Below are 19,735 nucleotides of genomic sequence, written 5' to 3'. Positions count from 1 at the left end.
ACATGTTGTACACTTGTTCTACACCTATTGATATTCTTGCAAACCACGCCAACGCTTGAACTGTCTGGAGATGCCCAGTCCCAGATTTCGGTCCACTATTTTAGTTTTTAAAAATACATTAAAAATAAATGTTCTTGCAGGTTCTGCAGCAGCTGCAGCTGTATTATAAGGCAGCTAGAAGGCATTGCCTAGTGCACCAAGCTTCAGCTCCTCACTCCTCACTACCTGGTTGAAAGATTTCCCTACCTTTCCCTATTCTATACATTTATTCTTTTTCCTAGCCTTTTCCCTCACTGTCCCATGACACTAGAATTGACCCTTGATTGTGACTGTACACTGTCCCTAAAATCATTTTCTGTCACAGACTGCTACACCCGTCCACTCTCTTGAACACAGAATGAATGTTCTGCAAAGTCACCTCCCTGCCTACTACTCCATGGATTGGCTCATTCAGGCTGCCTGTCAGCCTCTGAGCTGATCAGGGCAAGCCTGCCACTCCACTTCCTCTCAAGGTCATGGAGCATCCTTCTTCTTCCTCCCTTGTCCTTTTTTCTACCAACACATGCGGAATTTCACCTGAAAAGCTTTGGGTTTGTATTGTGGAAACATTTTTGCGAAGTTTGTAACAAACTGATGTTCTCTTCTTTAGTCTAAAGACTTTGTGAGTGCACTGTATACAGACTTACACAGTAACAGAGACAACAAACTCCGTGTAGTCTTATCCTGCAGTAATACTGCTGCCATCTGTCCCCTACTTCTTGCTAACCTGCAAAATAAAGAATAAGAAGAACAAGGGCACAGATGGAACGGAGTATGAGTGTAAGCTCTGGTTACATAGGCTGGTCACTTACCACGGACAGCCTTGTATTCTAGGCTGCAGACACAGCAGAAACAGAAAGGGGGTTTAAGGAAGACTTCATTACAGTTTAATTTTTTTTTTTAGATACAATGCAAAAAAAACACGTTGATTTTAAAGGTGGGTCTTTGGGTCTTCTCTTGACAGATGCATATTTTTAGTAAAACATAAAAGAACGAACGCGGCAACACAATCTGACATCTGTTGAAATTATATACATTATAGTTAACCTAACATCTATAGGAAAAGTCATTACTTCAAACTTCAATCTTTTATTATTGGTAATAAATAATTTTATTTTTTGAATAAACCAATGTCACTTTCCCTACAATAGACATCAAAGTGCAATGTTATTTCATGTCACACCCGCAGTTTCCTGCTGTGAAATTTCCTTCCTTTTCAAAGTCAGTGAACAAAAATTTCTAGGAAGGGCATCTACTTATGAAAGGAACATTAGGGCACATCCAGAAGTAAGTCATTCTTCTGTGAATACTTGGACCCACAATGAGGCCTGTCATCTTTCTCCATCTATCAGTTTTCTGTTACACATGCGAGGCCATCACAAGAATATTTTACATTGCTGCTGTGGAGCAGTTGTGGAATTACAGGGAAGGGACAGTGTTTTCTGAAGAACAAAGGTAAATGTCACTGTACCAATACAAGAATATGATTGGTGTGTTAAGCTTTTTTTTCCTTACATGTGTTCAATTTCAACAATTTAGCATTCTATTCATTATGGAAAGCTCTTAGCTATTTCTTTTCTACTTACAAAATTATTATTATACAGAATATTTTATTCATAAGTGAATTACTGAAATTAAGTGAGGTGTCCCTTATTTCTTAACGTGAACTTGATTTGCAATTTTTTCTAGTGAGTGAGTTCCATTCACAGGGAGCTACACAATGCAAATAATGATATTTAAATAAAAGTAACAATAAAATACCTGAAAGTGAAAGATTTTCATATGGCCGCCCTGACTGAACCACACAAAAGCTCCATTTTTTGCACAGCAGACATTACTAACATTACTTGACGTTTACTTCTAACTATGAACATAATTTTGTTATTGGGTCCAAACTATGTCTGCACTATAAATGTTTTTAATGTCTTCAGCAGCACAGATTTTATATTTTTTTTACAGATTGTCATTGAATTTGAATTTTTTTTAGATTAAAGGGATTTTCCGGGATTAGCATGTTAATGACAAATCTTCAGAATAGGTCATCAATATGACAATCCCAGATAACCCCGTTAAAAGGCAGTTGTCAATGTTACAATTGTTGAATAGCAACTTTTTATATTGTGGTTGACCCAGAAAAAAAAATTGTTAAAAAGTTATTTCTGTTATATCAAGTTATATAAATAATAGGCGATAAAAATTATATTGGTCCTACCGCTGGGACCCCCACTGATCATTAGAACAGGGGCCCCAAAACCTGTAGAGCCCTCTGAAATGAACAGAGCGGGTGGTCAGATATGCGTGCGGCCGCTCCATTAATTTCTATGGGAATTCCCGAAATAGCTGGGTACAGTGATGTACAAAGCCAGCAAATCTGTTATCTCTGCGGCCAGTGCCTGCATCCCTCCTGCGGGTGCACATCTTATGCCACTCACCATGTCATCTGGCATTCTGGTCACTGCCATCCTCTCCATGCTGCTGCTTCCATGCTCCTCCTCCCTTAGGGAGTGTGTACGAACACTTCTGGCCTCTTAAATGACTAGTGTGCGCGCTCCAAAATACTTCCCCAGCCAATGGCTGAAAGTCCCTGTGTATTTAAGGCACTCTCTCCAGGCCTGAGCATTAGGTTCCTTGATGATCAGCAAAGGTAATTGATAGTCTAGTGTTATTGCAATTTACCTGAATTTATCCTGCATTATTTCCTGCCAAGTTCTGTATTAGTCTGCCTGTGTGCTCCTACACTTTCAATTCCAAGTTCAGTTCTGTCTTATTTAAGTTCACCCAGTCTGTTTTCTCTGTCTCAGTCAAGTTCCCAGCCTGCCTGAATTGTGTGTGCCTTATCACTACTTTTCCTGCATGTCTTTCGTGTGTCTACAATTGTTATATGGGGCCGACATAATTTTAAACAAAACTATGTGCAAAGAGCTTCCATTTTTTATGAATTGTAAGTATAGCAGTAATGCAATACAGGTTAACCCATGTTTCCAATGTCTGCATGTGTATTTACGCATGGAACAATGTGCTACTACATATAGCGTTTGCTTTTCGTGTGTCTACGTTAACTGTGCGCTGTCTGGATCTCTAAAACCAACATTCAAGCTTTGATGCCTGTTCAGACTGTACAGTACCTACAGTTTCCCTATGTTCTTGGTGTGTGTGTGTGTTTTTTTTTATATCCTGAGCTCCCGGCATTTGCATTGGAGTCCCCGAACCCAGTTGGTCAGCTGCCCACTACACTGGGACTATCCCAGGATTTATGGTCTGATTGTTAACCCACAGCATAGTCCAGAACCCTGAATAGGGATTAAAAAGTGAATACCAGGGGACTGACATTTTAACGCCCCAAAGTTTAACCCAAAGTCAAACCAGTTGGTTGACACAGTGGTTCCCCACCCACTGCCATGACAGCTGCGGAGTGTTCCGGGATTGTGGTGTGGCTGAGTGCCAGAAGTAAAGCCTGCATTTGTAAGTCCATAATAATGCCCTAAGCCAAACCTGTTAGCGCAGATTCACATCAACGTTATGAATTCCGTTATTGCTTTCTGTTATAACATGGTTATAATGGAAAATAATGGAATTCATAAGACGGAATTCAAAATGGAAACCGTTAGAGGCATTCCTTTTTGATCTATCATAATAGAGGTCTATGGGCAAGCATAACAGATCTGTCTGGGTACAAGGTGACTAAAAATGGCAAATGACATGGTTTTATTTTTTTCCATTACAGCGTACACTTTATTAAAATATTTTAAATAGTTCAGACATTTTGAGATGCAGCGATACCTGTTATGTGTATGTTTTCTTTGTTTATTTTTATTTGTAGCATTTTTCTTTACAAATTACCCAATAATTTTTAGCCCCTTAGGGGATTATAACCTGTGATCTTCTGATTGCTTGTCTCATAGACCATAATACAGAACTATTATGGTCTAAGATATTTCATTGCTTGCCTGTGAAGCTGTGCCTTTTTCCCACTTTGTCACCTTCAGGCGACAACCCCCAGTACCCCTCCACACAACCTCTCAGTGTTTTTTCCACATAACTCAGTTTACCACCATTACTGAAGAAAAGCTTTCCACCTTATTCCCCAAATCACTCCTCACCACCTATGCCCTTGACCCAATTCCATCCGTAACCTCACCACTATAGTTACCCCTGCCCTAACCCACCTCTTCAACCTAAGTCTGGATCAACTTGCAGGATGACAGGCCGAACTGGATGGACAAATGTCTTTTTTCGGCCTTATGTACTATGTTACTATGTTACTAACGCTAACCACTGCCTTTTCATGGTGGTCGCTAAGGGTCCTTAGCCAAGGATGTTCTTTCAACAGCTCAGTCTGAACAAGACTTGAAAAATCTGGCTCAAGATAATAGGGCAATAGAGTTATCCTCTGCATATAAGGAATTTGGGGACGTTTGTGATAAACAAAATGCGGACAAGCTCCCCCCACACCAACCTTACGATTGTCCTATAGAATTACTTCCTGGTACACCTATATCTTTTGGAAACATCTTTCCTTTGGCAGGCCCTGAACTAAAAGCCCTCAAGGACTACATAGAAGAAAATCGGGCTAAGGGGTTTATCCACCCATCTTACTCACCGGCCAGGGTTAAGAAGAAGGACAGTTCTCTTTGTTAAGAAGAAGGACAGTTCTCTAAGACCTTGGATTGACTACCGAGAACTTAAAATTACAATCAAAAATCGTTATCCTTGAGCTTTTGGAGAGAGTGCGACATGCAAAATTTTTTAACAAGTTAGGCCTGTGAAGTGCCTATAACCCAGTCGTCTCCAGATCTGATACGGACCAGAAGACAGCTTTTAGATCACGATACGGACATCTTGAATATCTTGTTATGCCTTTTGGTCTTTGCAATGTCCCGGCCACTTTTCAACATCTCATCAATGATATCTTCAGAGATCTTCTGGACCAGTTAGTAGTCATCTATTTGGACGATATCTTGATCTTCTCTAAATCTATGGAAGAACGTCAAAGACATATGAGACTTATTTTGGAACGTCTAAGGAAGAATCAACTTTACATTAAGATTGAAAAATGTCACCAGACTGAGATCCAATTCCTTGGCTATATAATTTCACCTCATGGCCCACACATGGACTCTAGCAAAATTAAAGCAATAGTAGAGTGGCCTACCCCAAGGAGCATAAAAGATGTTCAACGTTTCATAGGTTTTGCCAATTTTTATAGACGCTTCATAAAAAATTGCTTTTGTCTGGTCTCCCCAAGCACAGAAATCCTTTTGTCTCCTAAAGTCCAAGTTCACTACAGCTCCTCTATTAGTTCATCCCGACCCAGAACTCGCCTTCATTGTGGAAGTAGATGCTTCAGACTGTGCTTTAGGGGCTATTCTGTCTCAGAGAACCGGAGAGAAGGGATTATTGCATCCATGTGCTTTTTTTCTACCAACGTTTATCCCCTGCTGAGAAGAATTATGATATGGGGAATAAAGAACTGTTAGCTATCATTGCTGCTTTTAAGGAATGGAGATATCATCTTCAAGAAACCGCACAGCAAATAATAGTTCTGACTGATCACTGTCATTTGGAATTCGTTAGATCTGCCAAATGTCTATCGCCTCGCCAAGCTCGTTGGATTCTCTTCCTCAGTCAATTCAACTTCGTAATCTCGTAAAGGCCCGGTTCCTGTAACGGCAAGGCAGATGCTCTGTCTAGAATCTTTTCCAATGATTCCACTTCTACGATTCCGCCCAAGACCATTGTTCCTAAGTCAAATTTTGTGGGAGTAATCCATAATAAGGACTTGCTTGAAGAGATAAAAGAGGCCTATGACTCCGACTCCTTGCTGTCTCGACCACCTGATGATGTGCATTTGGTGCTAAAGAATAGAGTTGAGCGGACTACCTGGATATTCGGGTTCAACGGTTCAGCCAAACATCACAAAAAAGTTTGAGTTCGGGACTCGAACTTGACCCCGAACTTTGGAGCACTAAAATGGCTCTAAAAAAGTAATGGAAAGGGCTAGAGAGCTGCAAATGGCAGCAAAATGTGTTTAAGAGCATGGCAAGTGTTCTGAAAACAAATGTGGAAAGGGAAATTACTTCAAATAACATAAAATACGTTAAAAAAAATCTTGATCTAGGAGGAGGAGGTACATATGGTGTAGGAGGTTGAGGAGGCGGTGGATGTGGCGGTGTAGGTGGAAGTGGCAGTGGAGGAGGAGGAGGTAGCCGACACTGTTTTTTATTTTATTTTATTTCATTTATTTTTTGTTCAAATTTGGGTATACCCCCCAAAATTTTGAAATATAAAAAATAAAACAAAGAGAAAGTGCGCTGGAGTACAACAATGTCTGGGTAAGGCCTGTATACATGTCTATTCTGCACAAGGTACAGACAAGTCCTGTGGGATCCCTGCCTGATTCATTTTAATGAACGTGAGCTTGTCCACATTGGCTGTGGACAGGCGGCAGCGCTTGTCTGTGATAACCCCCTCCTGCCATGCCAGCACCTCCAAGGCGTAAAGGGCAAGCTCAGGCTATGTGCCCAATTTGGAGACCCAGAAGTTGAAGGGGGCAGACCCATCAGTCAGTACGTGTAGGTGTGTGTACACATACTGCTCCACCATGTCGCACGTCCCCGTGACGTCCACTATCCAATTGGATGTCTTCTCTATCAACTTTCAATGTTCTTTTATGCACTTACCATGGTGATCATGTGTAACGGGGAATCGGGGTTCCAGGCCAGAGAGGTAGCGTGAGAAAGGGATACCACATCCAAGGGAGGTCAATGGCTGCAATGTGATCGAGCGGAAATGTGGGACAAGTTATTAAAGCGGAAGGATCGAATGAAAGGAGGGTGCACGTGTCAATTAAAGACTCATTTTATAAATTGAAGTCCCTGTCACCTATGCAGAGCAGGGTTTTTTCATCAGAAAAATGGGTTACTGTCACCCACCAATGGAACAGACGATTCTTAAAATTTTCAATCCCTCTCAACTATGCAGAACAGGGGTTTATTCATAGCAAAATGCTTTTGTACCCTGCTCCCTCTTCTGCTGTGCTGGTGGCTCTGTGCAGCCACCGCCTCTTCCTCCAAACTAGACAGGTCACTCTCATGACCTTGATTCCATGTGGGGTCGAGGACCTCATCGTCCTCCACATCATCTTCCACCCAGTCTTCACCCCTGCCCTCCTTGTCGGTCTGCACACTGCAGAAAGCCACAGCAGTTGGCACCTGTGTTTCGTCATCATCCGAGATGTGCTGTGGTGGTCCTCCCATGTACTCATCCTGAAACATAAGTGGTTGGGCATCTCTTCCACTTCTGGAGCAGGGCTATGTTTATGGCCCTGGGAAACCCTGCTAGCAGAGTTATCAAAAAGCAGAAGAGACTGCTGCATGACTTGGGACTCAGACTGCTTGGCTGATTTGCAAGGGAGTGAGGTGAAGGACTGATGGACATGGGCTGCAGATGCCAACTCTGATCTTTCAGCAGGAGACTGGGTGGGAGACAATGTGAAGGAACTGGAGGTGCTGTCAGCCACCCAATCTACTATAGCCTGTACTTGTTCTGGCCTCACCATACGTAGAGCCGCATTCAGCCCTACCAAATAACGCTAAAGGTTCTGTCGCCTACGCGTACCTGAGGAAGGTGTTTCATTTGTGTGTGTAGCTGGCACAGATCGACCACATCCTCTCCCTGCAACAGGAGCTTCACCAGCAGCACCACGGCTGGGGCCACGTCCCTTATTGGACGCTCTCCTCATTCTTTGCGTTCACCCACCAAACTAACAGATGGTTTATATCAGTAATAATATAGGTTGGCTCACAGTATTTTTGCATAAATGTTTTATTAATACACTAAATCAAATATTAAAAATTAGCTAGCTTTGTGCCATCATATCAGCATACATACATGAATAAATGTGTACAAATAGGTTAATATGTGCGGAGCTCACGCACAAACCTAGATGATTGGAGTACTCCTAAAAATAGGACCAAATAGCTACAGTGAGGCTGCAAGAGAGATTCACTTGAATTGAACCGCTTGAATGTCCAGGGCATAAGTATCAATTTGCCAGATAGTTGAAACAAAAGTTGCAAAACGTCTTTGCTGTAATTGCCACAGGAAAGGTTCTCTATTCAAATGTCCTGTAACAAATCATAACCGCACTTGTTTGGCTATATTCCACTTACTATTTGCTTGTAGAGCAAGACTTCAGACCCGCTCGCTCAGCGTCTCACTCACTCAGCGTCCCACGTGTCCAGCCAGATAGTCGATCGCTGGTTGATGACGCAGACGCCTGAAACCGTCTAACCCACGGAAGCTGGTTAAGCTGAGCTGGTAATTGCCTGAACCTGTCAGGCCAGCGGCAGTGGATGCAACAGGATTCTACCTTAAGTTTGCGGTAATATTGAATATGATGTCCCAGGTTTTTGATCCACTTTAGGGATAGTTGGTAAATGCAGAACCTTTGCAGCGGTCTGGGACGTCTTCAAATATTTGTAGAGGTTGAAAAATTGGAAATTGAAGAAAGTCCTCTTCTCGCTTGTTTTAAAAAACCGCACCAGTAGCCTTGGTCTCTATACACACTAGACGCATTTCGGAAACAAGTTCCTTCCTCAGTAGATAATCACAGAATGCTGAATGCAGGCACAAGACATGACTTTAAATACCCTCCTGGGTTCAATATAAAATATGGGTTGGATTGTGGACTGGTTTGATTGCTCAGCCTCAATCAATACCTCCACAATATAAACAATGGTTATTCACAGATTTATTGCAACATATATCTTGCTATCACATTATATATATATATACATGTGCAAAACCATACCAAAAATATGCAAAATGAATTATAACGTATACTGAATTGACTCCATTATAGTATTAAGATGTTAGAGTATTAAAGGGATTTAGTAGAAAATCTGGACTGGACTGTGAACTGAGCTATCACACAGTCACAGCTTTCACCGTATATTGCGTGGATGGTCAATATCAGTATATCACAACAAAAAATATATACAACAACAAAAAAGATATATACAAAATATGAAATATAAAATATATACCTGTAAAATACGAATAAAATACAATTAAAAATTATTACACCATGTCATATGTTGGAATATCTAAAGTGTAGAATTAGGGAGAGAAGGGAAGGGATGCAGGAGGAGTCAATGCGCTGAAAACCAGCCAGGCATTGACTCCCCGTGTAAATCCACCCATCTCTCCTACAGGAACCCAAAAATTTCAATCTCCGAGTTGAGACCCCGAGGCATCAAGGATCCAAATTCAAATATTTTCTTGGACTCTTGTCTTGACATTTTAGCCACAAAATCTCCTCCTCTCCAATCTGGTTTTACCGATTGGATAGCTATATAACTCATATTGCTTGGATCACCTGCATGATGTAATTTAAAATGTTTAGACAAAGGATGCGTTTCAGATTGTTTTTTAATATTATTATGTTCAGATATTCTAGTCTTGAAGACCCTTTTTGTACGGCCAATATACTGTTTTGGGCATGGGCACTGGATAATATAAATTACTGACTTACTGTTACATGACAAAACTTCCTTGATTTCCCATTTAAAGTTGTTGGACGTTGACATTATCTGTTTAGTGTTTCTATCGAAGTGTGTCTGTTTACAGTTTTGACAACAGCCACACCTGTAGAAACCTTTTAGATTGGCCCATGGGGTTATCAGTGATTTTGTCTGATGTTTTCTTATAGTGGGAGCCACTTGAAGTCCCAAATTCGGGGCCCGAGTATAGACTATTGGCGGATGTGCCGGAAGTATGGGGCCTAAAACCTTATCATCTTTCAATAGGTGCCAATGGTTATGGACAATACTGCTCACAATCTTATGATCTTTGTTAAATGGAAGAATTATTTTAGCTGTAGTGTCTTGCTCTTGTATACTGGTCGATACTTCTTTGGGTTTAAAAAATAGGGCTCTATCCAGTTGTCTTACCCTTTGGATTGAATTCTCCAGTAACTTATTAGGATACTCTTTTACTAAAAATTGTGCTTTCATATTCCGTGCTTCTGCCTCAAATTGCTCCTCTGCCGTACAATTTCGTCTTAAACACCTAAATTGGCTAAAAGGGACATTCAAGAGCCATCTCAGAAGATGGCAACTTGTATTCAGAATAAAGCTGTTTTTGGCCACATCTTTTTGATATGTACTAGACATAAAAGTTTCATTTTTCTTTTCAATATGTAAATCCAAAGAATCCACTGTGAATGGATCTATGTTGGCTATGAATTTCAAATTTAACTCGTTGGTGTTGATGTTGTCTATAAATTCCAACAGTGATTCATGGGATCCCTTCCAGACTAACAAGATGTCATCAATATAGCGCCGCCATAGGACCAGGTCCGCTCCAAGCTTTGGGGTAATGGTGTCTTGTTCCCAAGCTGCCATAAATAGATTGGAATAGCTCGGAGCGAACCTGGTACCCATGGCGGTGCCTGTAGTCTGTAGATAATAATTGGACCCAAATTGAAAATAATTATGGTTTAGCACAAAATTGATCCCATCCAATATAAACTGAAGTTGCTCAATTGCAAGGTTCCCCTTTTGGGACAGGATTTTAGATACTGCCTGTATGCCCTGGTTGTGATTGATGATAACAGATGGTTTATGTCAGGCGACAATGTAACTGCCATTAGTCAACAATTAAGTTAACTGAGAGTAAGGCAGTGTCGGTGTCATAAAGAGGATACATTTCTTGAGATCACACAACAGTGTGACAGGCAAATTTTATACAATTACTTCACGGTCACAACATTTTTTAATTTGTCAACAAACAATTTAGCAGCAGTATTGACTGGTTGTATTGGACTGTCAAAAATGCAGCAAAGGCCGCAAATGTAGTGTCTTGCACAAAATGGGTGTTTTTTTAAAACCAGACTATAACAGCTTTTTCTAACGCTTGTATTCGACTTTTAGAAATGCAACAAAGGCCCCAAATGTAGGGTCTTGCTCAAAATGGGTGTTTTTTTAAACCCAGAATATAACTGCAGTATTTAAAGCTTGTATTTGACTGTCACAAATGCAGCAAAGGCCCCAAATGTAAGTGTAACGGTCATGTACACACACACAGGGGGACCACCCTCACCCCTGGTCCTGCCTACTTGCCTCACGAGTCCTGATGACAGGGATAACTGGACAGCAGTCCCTAACTTAGGATACATGCGGGGACAGACAAGACAAATAACGGATAGTCAACGGACCGGGTCAATACCAAGAGGACAACGCAGAGGGATAAGCAAAGAATGGTCAGGAGAAGCCGGGGTCATAAATACCAGGAGAGTCGAGAAGTACCAAAAGAGTCTGCAAAGAATAGTCAGGTGGAAGCTGGGGTCAAAATACTAAGAGAGATGCACAGTACAGGAGGAGCAGGCAAATGATCGTCAGGGAACAGGATCAGGTAAGTATACAGGTATCCAACAAACGCCAGGAACCTAAACTAACAGGCAACCTGCGGCCAGCAGGCTGCCTGTATTTATAGTGGGGAGTGAGGGTCATGTGACGTGGCCAGCGTCACATGACCGACAGACCGACCAGTCAAGCACCGAGTGATCATCTCGGCGCTCAAGGCAGACCGAGGAGCAGGGAGCCTCCCAGCTAGCAAAGCCACCATGGGAACGAGGTCAAACACAGATCCTCGATCCCGAAGCTAAGCAGCAGGTCTGTGGCTGATGGGAGACCAAGTGCGCCTTCGGCACCCCGCTACAGTACCCCCCCCTTTTACTAGGGGCCACCGGACCCAAGACTTCAGGCGATGGCCTTTCAGAGTGTTCTAAATGAAATTTTCAAACAAGTCTAGGAGCATGAACCTCCCTGGCAGGTACCCAAGATCTCTCTTCAGGTCCATACACCTTCCATTGAACCAGGTACTGCAAGGAATTACGCACCTTCCTGACATCAACTATTTTAGACACCACATACTCAACAGCATAATTAACAAGAACCGGCAGAGGCGAGGCTTTCAATGGTACTACCGGTTCAAAATATTTTTTAAGTAGAGATTTATGGAACACATTATAAATGTGGAATGACTCGGGCAGCTCCAACCTAAATGATACCGGGTTAATCACCTCCGGGATCTTATATGGTCCAATAAAATGAGGAGCAAACTTTTTTGAATCTACCTTAAGAGAGAGCTTCTTGGAGGACAACCATACCTTATCCCCAACCTGAAAATTCACCCCCCTTGAACGTCTCCTATCGGCCTTGAATTTCTGAGAACTTTGAGCCTTTTCTAAGTTCGATTGAACCCGGGCCCAAACTGTGCACAGTTCAGAGGAGAGCCTATCCGCCTCAGGGTTAGAGGAGGAGACGGATGACCCAGAATGAAAACGGGGATGGAAACCATGGTTACAAAAGAAAGGTGAAACCCCAGCAGAAGAATTGACACGGTTGTTCAAAGCAAATTCAGCCAATGGAAGAAATTTAACCCATAATTGCTGGTCATCAGCAACATACAACCTCAAGAATTGTTTCACAGACTGATTAAGGCGTTCAGTCTGCCCATTACTCTCAGGGTGGTAGGCAGAGGAAGAAGACAATAAATTTGACATTTTTGACATAAGGCCCTCCAGAATTTGGACACAAACTGCACACCCCTGTCAGAAACAATATTTTCTGGGATACCATGCAATCGAACAATTTCTTTCACAAAAATAGACGCTAGGGTTTTGGCATTTGGGAGTTTAGACAGGGGAATGAAATGGACCATCTTGCTAAACCTATCGACCACTACCCAAACCACAGTCTTACCCTCCGCCGGCATTAGGTCAGTTATAAAGTCCATCGAGATATGGGACCAGGGTCTACTGGGAATGGTTAGGGATCGTAGGTTACCAGCAGAGCGAGTCCTAGGTGTCTTGGACCTGGCACAAACCTCACAGGCTGACATGTAGGACTTGACATCCCTAGTTAGAGTGGGCCACCAATAAGATCTAGAAACCAGATCCTTAGTGCCCTCAACACCCGGATGTCCACAAAAGGCAGAATCGCGACACTCACCCAATAGCTGGAGACAAAATTGTACGGGAACAAACAACTTATCTGTTGGGGTGGATACAGGTGCCAGATGTTGTTCAGACCTAATGCGAGCCGAGATATCCTGGGTTAGAGCTGCTATGAAGATTTTTGCTGGTAGGATGGATTCAGGTGGTACCTCAGTAGGTTGAAAAGCATGGAAGCTCCGAGATAATGCTTCCGCCTTCACATTTTTACTTCCCAGCCTAAACGTAATGGAAAAATCAAAACAAGTAAAAAACAGAGCCCATCTGGCTTGATGGGGATTCAACCTTTTAGCAGACTCGAGAAACATTAGGTTTTTATGGACAGTGCCTTGCCCCCTCCAGAAAATGCCTCCACTCCTCAAATGCCCATTTAATGGCCAGCAGCTCCCTATTCCCTATGTCGTAGTTTCTCTCTGTAGGAAAGAATTTCATGGAGAAGAAGGCACATGGTCTCAGGTTAGTGAGGCTAGCAGGACCTTGTGAAAGGACTGCTCCTGCGCCGTCCTTGGACGTATCCACCTCCACAATAAAAGGTCTCTCCTGATCAGGCTGGATCAGAATCGGAGTGCTACTGAATGCCTTTTATAATTTTTCAAATGAAGAAATGGCCTCAGTAGACCAATTCTCCAAATCCGCCCCTTTCTTAGTAAGGTTGGTCAACGGTTTAGCAATTACAGAAAAATTCATAATAAATTTACGATAGTAATTGGCGAAACCTAAGAACCGTTGTAAGGCCTTTAAGGATAAAGGTCTTACCCATTCCTTAATTGCTAGTACCTTACCACGATCCATCTTGAAGGCGTGAGGAGTCAGAACATGCCCTAGAAACAGAATCTCCTGTACACCAAAAGACACATTTCTCTTGCTTACTGGATAGCTGATTCTCCCTCAACACCTCTAATACTTGTTTAACATGAGACACATGTGATTCGAAGTCAGGAGAGAATATCAAAATGTTGTCAAGATAGACAATAACAAATGTACCTAAGAACTCCCTAAGAATGTCATTCATAAAGTTTTGGAACACAGCTGGGGCATTGCTGAGTCCAAAAGGCATCACCTGATATTGAAAGTGTCCTGCCGGAGTATTGAACGCTCTCTTCTATTCGTCTCCCTCCTTGATTCGGATTAGATTATATGCCCCTTTTCGGTCAATCTTGGAAAACCAGGTTGCCCATAGAACCTGGTTAAATAAATCCGGAACCAATCGGAGGGAGTATGTATTCTCGATAGTGATTTTAATCTCCGGTAATCGATACATGGCCTAAGACCACCATCTTTTTTCTTAACGAAGAAAAACCCCGCCCCCCATTGGAGAGACAGAATATGCCCTTTACCAAGGCTCTCCTTAATATAATCTTCCATGGCCTTGCGTTCGGGCTTAGAAAGATTATAAATTCGCCCCTTAGGAAACTTGGCCCTCTCTACTAGCTCTATAGTACAATCATAAGGTCTATGGGGGTTGGTGATGAGAATACATCAGAATATTCCCTAACAACAGTGGGTAAAGTATCATACTTTACTGAGACCCAAGCCTGTACCACGGACAAGCACTAGTCACACTTAGGCCCCCATCTCACCAACTCCCCATTGGACCAATCTATAGTGGGGTCATGTAGTCAGAGCCAAGGCAACCCTAGTACCACCTCAACCGGTAGGTTCTCCAGGACTAAAAAAGAACATCTCTCTGAGTGACACACACCCACGGTTAGAGAAATCTCTGAGGTACATGAGCTCACCGTACCACCAATGAGAGGAGTAGCATCAATAGCCATGACATGGATAGGAGTTGGTAAAGCAAACATTGGAATACCCAATCTTACAGCGTACTAAGAGTCAATAAAGCTGGCCGCTGAGCCAGAATCAATAAAGGCCTTACCCGGCGATTTATCTACCCCCAGAGAAATCGTAATGGGTACCAAAAGCAGTTAAAAAAATCTGTGTGTACCTGGTCTTTAGGTTGCCTTGCCTTAGGAGACTTGACAGAGAGGACCTTCTTAGGACACTGGTTGATGCAATGGTCAGGATTTCCACAGTAAAAGCATTCTCCACGCCTGCGGTGAAGATTCCCTTGGGTCATGCCAACCTGCATGGGTCCCTCGGTGGAGGCCTCAGCGTTGTCTCTGCGATAGGCCTATGGCTGGACCACCATCTGGGAAGAAAACTGTCGTTCCTGTCGTCTCTCTCTAACCCGTCGGACAAAAAGGGTCATCATCTCTTCTAAGGTCTCTGGAAGTTGATAACTGACCAGAAGATCCTTTAAATTATCAGATCGACCTGACCTGAACTGACTCTTCAGGGCTGGTTCGTTCCATCCTGAGGGGACACACCACCTTCTGAATTGGGTGCAATAATCCTCCGCAGGTAGATTGCTCTGAACCAGTGCCTTTAGAGCCATCTCGGCTACTAGAGCCCTGTCTGGTTCATCATAGAGGATACCCAGGGCCTGAAAAGAACCCCTCCACAGAAGTTAAACAACTGGCGCCAGCAGGTAAAGAGAACGCCCAGTCCTGGGGATCATCCTGTAGTCGGGAAATTATACTGCACGTTGACTCTCGGGGCCAGAGGACACGGGGCGCAAACGGAAGTAAAGTCTGCAACCCTCCGTAAAAGAGAGAAACTTCTTCTGGTCTCCATAAAAGGGTTCTGGGAGCTTAATCTGGGGCTCAAAATGTGGACTGGAGGCCTGAGGAGTGGAAGAACCTTGCCCTAACTCAAAAGAACAGAGTTTTTCCCCTAGCTCCTGCACCATCTGCGTCAGATTAGAGACATGGTCAGTCAGGGTCACCAGAGGATTCATTATACAGTGGTTATTGGGCCTGTTAATCTGTAACGGTCACGTAAACACACACACAGGGGGGAGGATAGTGACCACTGTGCTCCACCCTCACCCCTGGCCCTGCCTACTTCCCTCACAAGTCCTGATGACAGGGGACAACTGGACAGCAGTCCCTAACTTAGGATACATGCGGGAAGGACAGACAAGACAAATAACGGATAGTCAACGGACCAAGTCAAAACCAAGAGGACAACACAGTACAAAGGGATAAGCAAAGAAAGGTCAGGAGAAGCCGGGGTCATAAATACCAGGAGAGACGAGAAGTACCAATGGAGTCTGCAAAGAATAGTCAGATGGAATCCGAGGTCCATATACCAGGAAGGATGCGCAGTACAGGAGGAGTAGGCAAAGGATCGTCAGGGAACAGGATCAGGTAAGTACACAGGTATCTAACAACTGCCAGGAACCTAAATTAACAGGCAACCTGTGGCCAGCAGGCCCTGTATTTATAGTGGGGGGTGAGGGTCATGGCAGACCTAAGAGCAGGGAGCCTCCCAGCTAGCAAAGCCGCCGTGGGAACGAGGTCAAACACAGATCCTTGCTCCGGAAGCTAAGCAGCAGGTCTGCGGCTGATGGGAGACAAAGTGCACCTTCGGCACCCCGTTACATTTGGGGTGTGTTTATTTTAAATACATTTGCAAGAAAAAGTATGTGAACCCTTTGGAATGATATGGATTTCTGCACAAATTGGTCATAAAATGTGATCTGATCTTCATCTAAGTCACAATAATAAACAATCACAGTCTGCTTTAACTAATAACACACAAAGAATTAAATGTTACCAGGTTTTTATTGAACACACCATGCAAACATTCACAGTGCAGGTGGAAAAAGTATGTGAACCCCCTAGACTAATGACATCTCCAAGATCTAATTAGAGTGAGGTGTCAGCCAACTGGAGACCAATCAATGAGATGAGATTGGAGATGTTGGTTACAGCCAGTGTCGGACTGGGGTACCTAGAGCCCACCAGTAAAATTTATTTTGGGGGCCCACAGTACGGATACATTCAAATATAATAAATAATCTGGAAAATTTCAGCCCGCACAACCCCTAGCAGGTGCAGATTGCTATGGCGAAATAGAGATATAAATGTAATAAATGTAAGTTAAACACAAAATGCAATCGCACACTGCAACCAGCACTCTGCCCTACCTTTATGCTGGATGTTGAATAAGGCATTGGTGTACATTTTGGCCAAAGCGTAATAAGCCACTCACCGCGTCATAATAAATAATCTAACAAGTTTTTTATATGAACATAGGCTGGCTGAGGTGCTGTACATTGAATATATGTATGTAGTACAGTAAGTCTAATGTGTTATGTGCCACTTGTGCAGGGGATGGGAGACTAGGGGCCCACCTTGCTTAGGGGCTCCCTAGGGGATTCCCCTGTACCCTTGTGGGCCAGTCTGAGCCTGGTTACAACTGCCCTGTCCTATAAAAACCACACACCAGTTCTGGGTTTGCTTTTCACAAGAAGCATTGCCTGATGTGAATGATGCCTCACACAAAAGAGCTCTCAGAAGACCTACGATTAGGAATTGTTGACTTGCATAAAGCTGGAAAGGGTTATAAAAGTATCTTCAAAAGCCTTGCTGTTCATCAGTCCACGGTAAGACAAATTGTGTATAAATAAAGAAAGTTCAGCACTGCTGCTACTCTCCCTAGGAGTGGCCTTCCTGTAAAGATGACTCCAAGAGCACTGCGCAGACTGCTCAATGAGGTGAAGAAGAATCCTAGAGTGTCGGTTAAAGACTTACAAAAGTCTTTGGCATATGCTAACATCCCTGTACTAAACATCCATATACTAAACAAGAATGGATTTCATGTGAGGATACCACAGAGGAAGCCACTGCTGTCCAAAAAAAACATTGCTGCACATTTACAGTTTGCAAAAGAGCACCTGGATGTTCCACAGCAGTAATGGCAAAATATTCTGTGGACAGATGAAGCCAAAGTTGAGTTGTTTGGAAGAAACACACAACACTATGTGTGGAGAAAAAGAGGCACAGCACACCAACATCAAAACCTCATCCCAACTGTGAAGTATGGTGGTGGGGGCATCATGGTTTGAGGCTGCTTTGCTGCGTCAGGGCCTGGACGGATTGCTATCATCAAAGGAAAAATGAATGCCCAAGTTTATCAAGACATTTTGCAGGAGAACTTAAGGCCATCTGTCCACCAGCTGAAGCTCAATAGAAAATGGGTGTTGCAACAGGACAACGACCCAAAGCATAGAAGTAAATCAACAACAGAGTGGCTTAAACAGAAGAAAATATACCTTCTGGAGTGGGCCAGTCAGAGTCCTGACCTCAACCCGATTGAGAGGCTGTGACATGACCTCAAGACAACGATTCACACCAGACATCTCAAGAATATTGCTGAACTGAAACAGTTCTGTAAAGGGGAATGGTCAAGAATTACTCCTGACCGTTGTGCACGTCTGATCTGAAACTACAGGAAACGTTTAGTTTAAGTTATTGCTGCCAAAGGAGGTTCAAACAGTTATTAAATCCAAGGGTTTATATACTTTTTCCACCTGCACTGTGAATGTTTACATGGTGTGTTCAATAAAAACATGGTAACATTGAATTCTTTGTGTGTTATTAGTTTAATCAGACTGTGATTGTCTATTGTTGTGACTTAGATGAAGATCAGATCACATTTTATGACCAATTTGTGCAGAAATTCATATAATTCCAAAGGGTTCACATACTTTTTCTTGCAACTGTATATTAAAAGTACACCCATTCATCCTTTCTTTTGGGATGAAAATGCAGTCTGATACAACCAGTTTTAGGGTGTGTTTATTTCATACATAAAAGTACTTCCATTCATCATGTGATGCCAAATACCAGCTACATTATGCTCATACTGCCACCCACCATCGTGTGCTGTAACTGCCACTGTTTTTGCCCCCCACCTCACCACTCTGTGACTTGGCAAATGTGTTGACTCCTCATGCTGTTGCTACCTCACTACTCTGTCACTGGGCCACTGTGTTGACTCCTCATGTTGTTGCCACCTCACCACTTTGTCACTGGGCCGCTATTGTCCCTGTATGGCTTTGTTGACATTACCATTTATTTTACTCTTCTGATCTGTCAGAAGGACAGAATGAGAAACACAACATATCCTGTCTTTAGAGCAGCCATAAGGCCTGTATAACATGATCCCTATTTTGCATTAGGATTGGATCATAATTTGGAAGCGAAAAGCAGAAGTGGGAACAAAACACAGAAGATATGCAAATATTCCATTCACGTGTCATCTTTGTTTTGGATCCACTCCTGTTTTGTTTTTTTGGCCTTAGCAATACTAATGGATTACTGAGCAAATGCTGACCATGTGAAGGGGGATGCTCAAAAGACAGGATCCGTTTTTGGGGGTTGTTCTTATGACGGATGAGAAGAAGGGCAAAATAAACAGTTGCAGTAAGCCGGATTGGGACCAATGCACAATGGCGCAATATTAATAGTCTTTAGTTTGTGACGCCAATTGCAATGTGCGCAGGTTATAGTCTCAGGGCCCTTTAAGATATAATAACTCACGTACCAGGTGAGGAATGCTAGAGGGGGATAATGTCTCTGTGTAGTAGGTATTGTGTCAACGGTGTCTCCTACCTGGGTACGGCTGGACTCCTGGATCCTGGCTCATCTGCAATAAAATGAGTGTTGCTAGTAGGAGTAATTGAGGAATGATAGAGATCCAGACAGGAGATATAATCCAACTTGTCTTTACTGAATGGCAGCTTTAAATCCATACAAGTTACAGCAGTAGTCTTTAGGTCCCAGGAGGTATAGGCAATGTATGGCAGGGATTAATATCTCTTCTGCT

At 42.9% G+C, this 19,735-nt stretch overlaps 1 protein-coding gene across 2 annotated transcripts in view; it reads left to right on the top strand.

Moving 5' to 3' along the window:
• The first annotated feature begins 1,295 nt into the window (after positions 1-1,295).
• LOC122946268 (coagulation factor VIII-like) overlaps positions 1,296-19,735 on the top strand; it is a 528,859-nt gene continuing 510,419 nt past the window's right edge. For both annotated transcript variants that reach the window (XM_044305770.1, XM_044305769.1), the window contains exon 1: positions 1,296-1,494. In XM_044305770.1, coding sequence (XP_044161705.1) covers positions 1,361-1,494 — 134 coding nt within the window. In that variant the 5' untranslated portion in view covers positions 1,296-1,360. The remainder of the gene's footprint in view (positions 1,495-19,735) is intronic.

This window comes from Bufo gargarizans, chromosome 9 (assembly GCF_014858855.1).
Source record: "Bufo gargarizans isolate SCDJY-AF-19 chromosome 9, ASM1485885v1, whole genome shotgun sequence".
In the NCBI taxonomy this organism is placed as follows: Eukaryota; Metazoa; Chordata; class Amphibia; order Anura; family Bufonidae; genus Bufo; species Bufo gargarizans.
The sequence above is the reverse complement of the archived record's forward strand: the minus strand, read 5'-3'. Positions and strand labels throughout refer to the sequence as shown.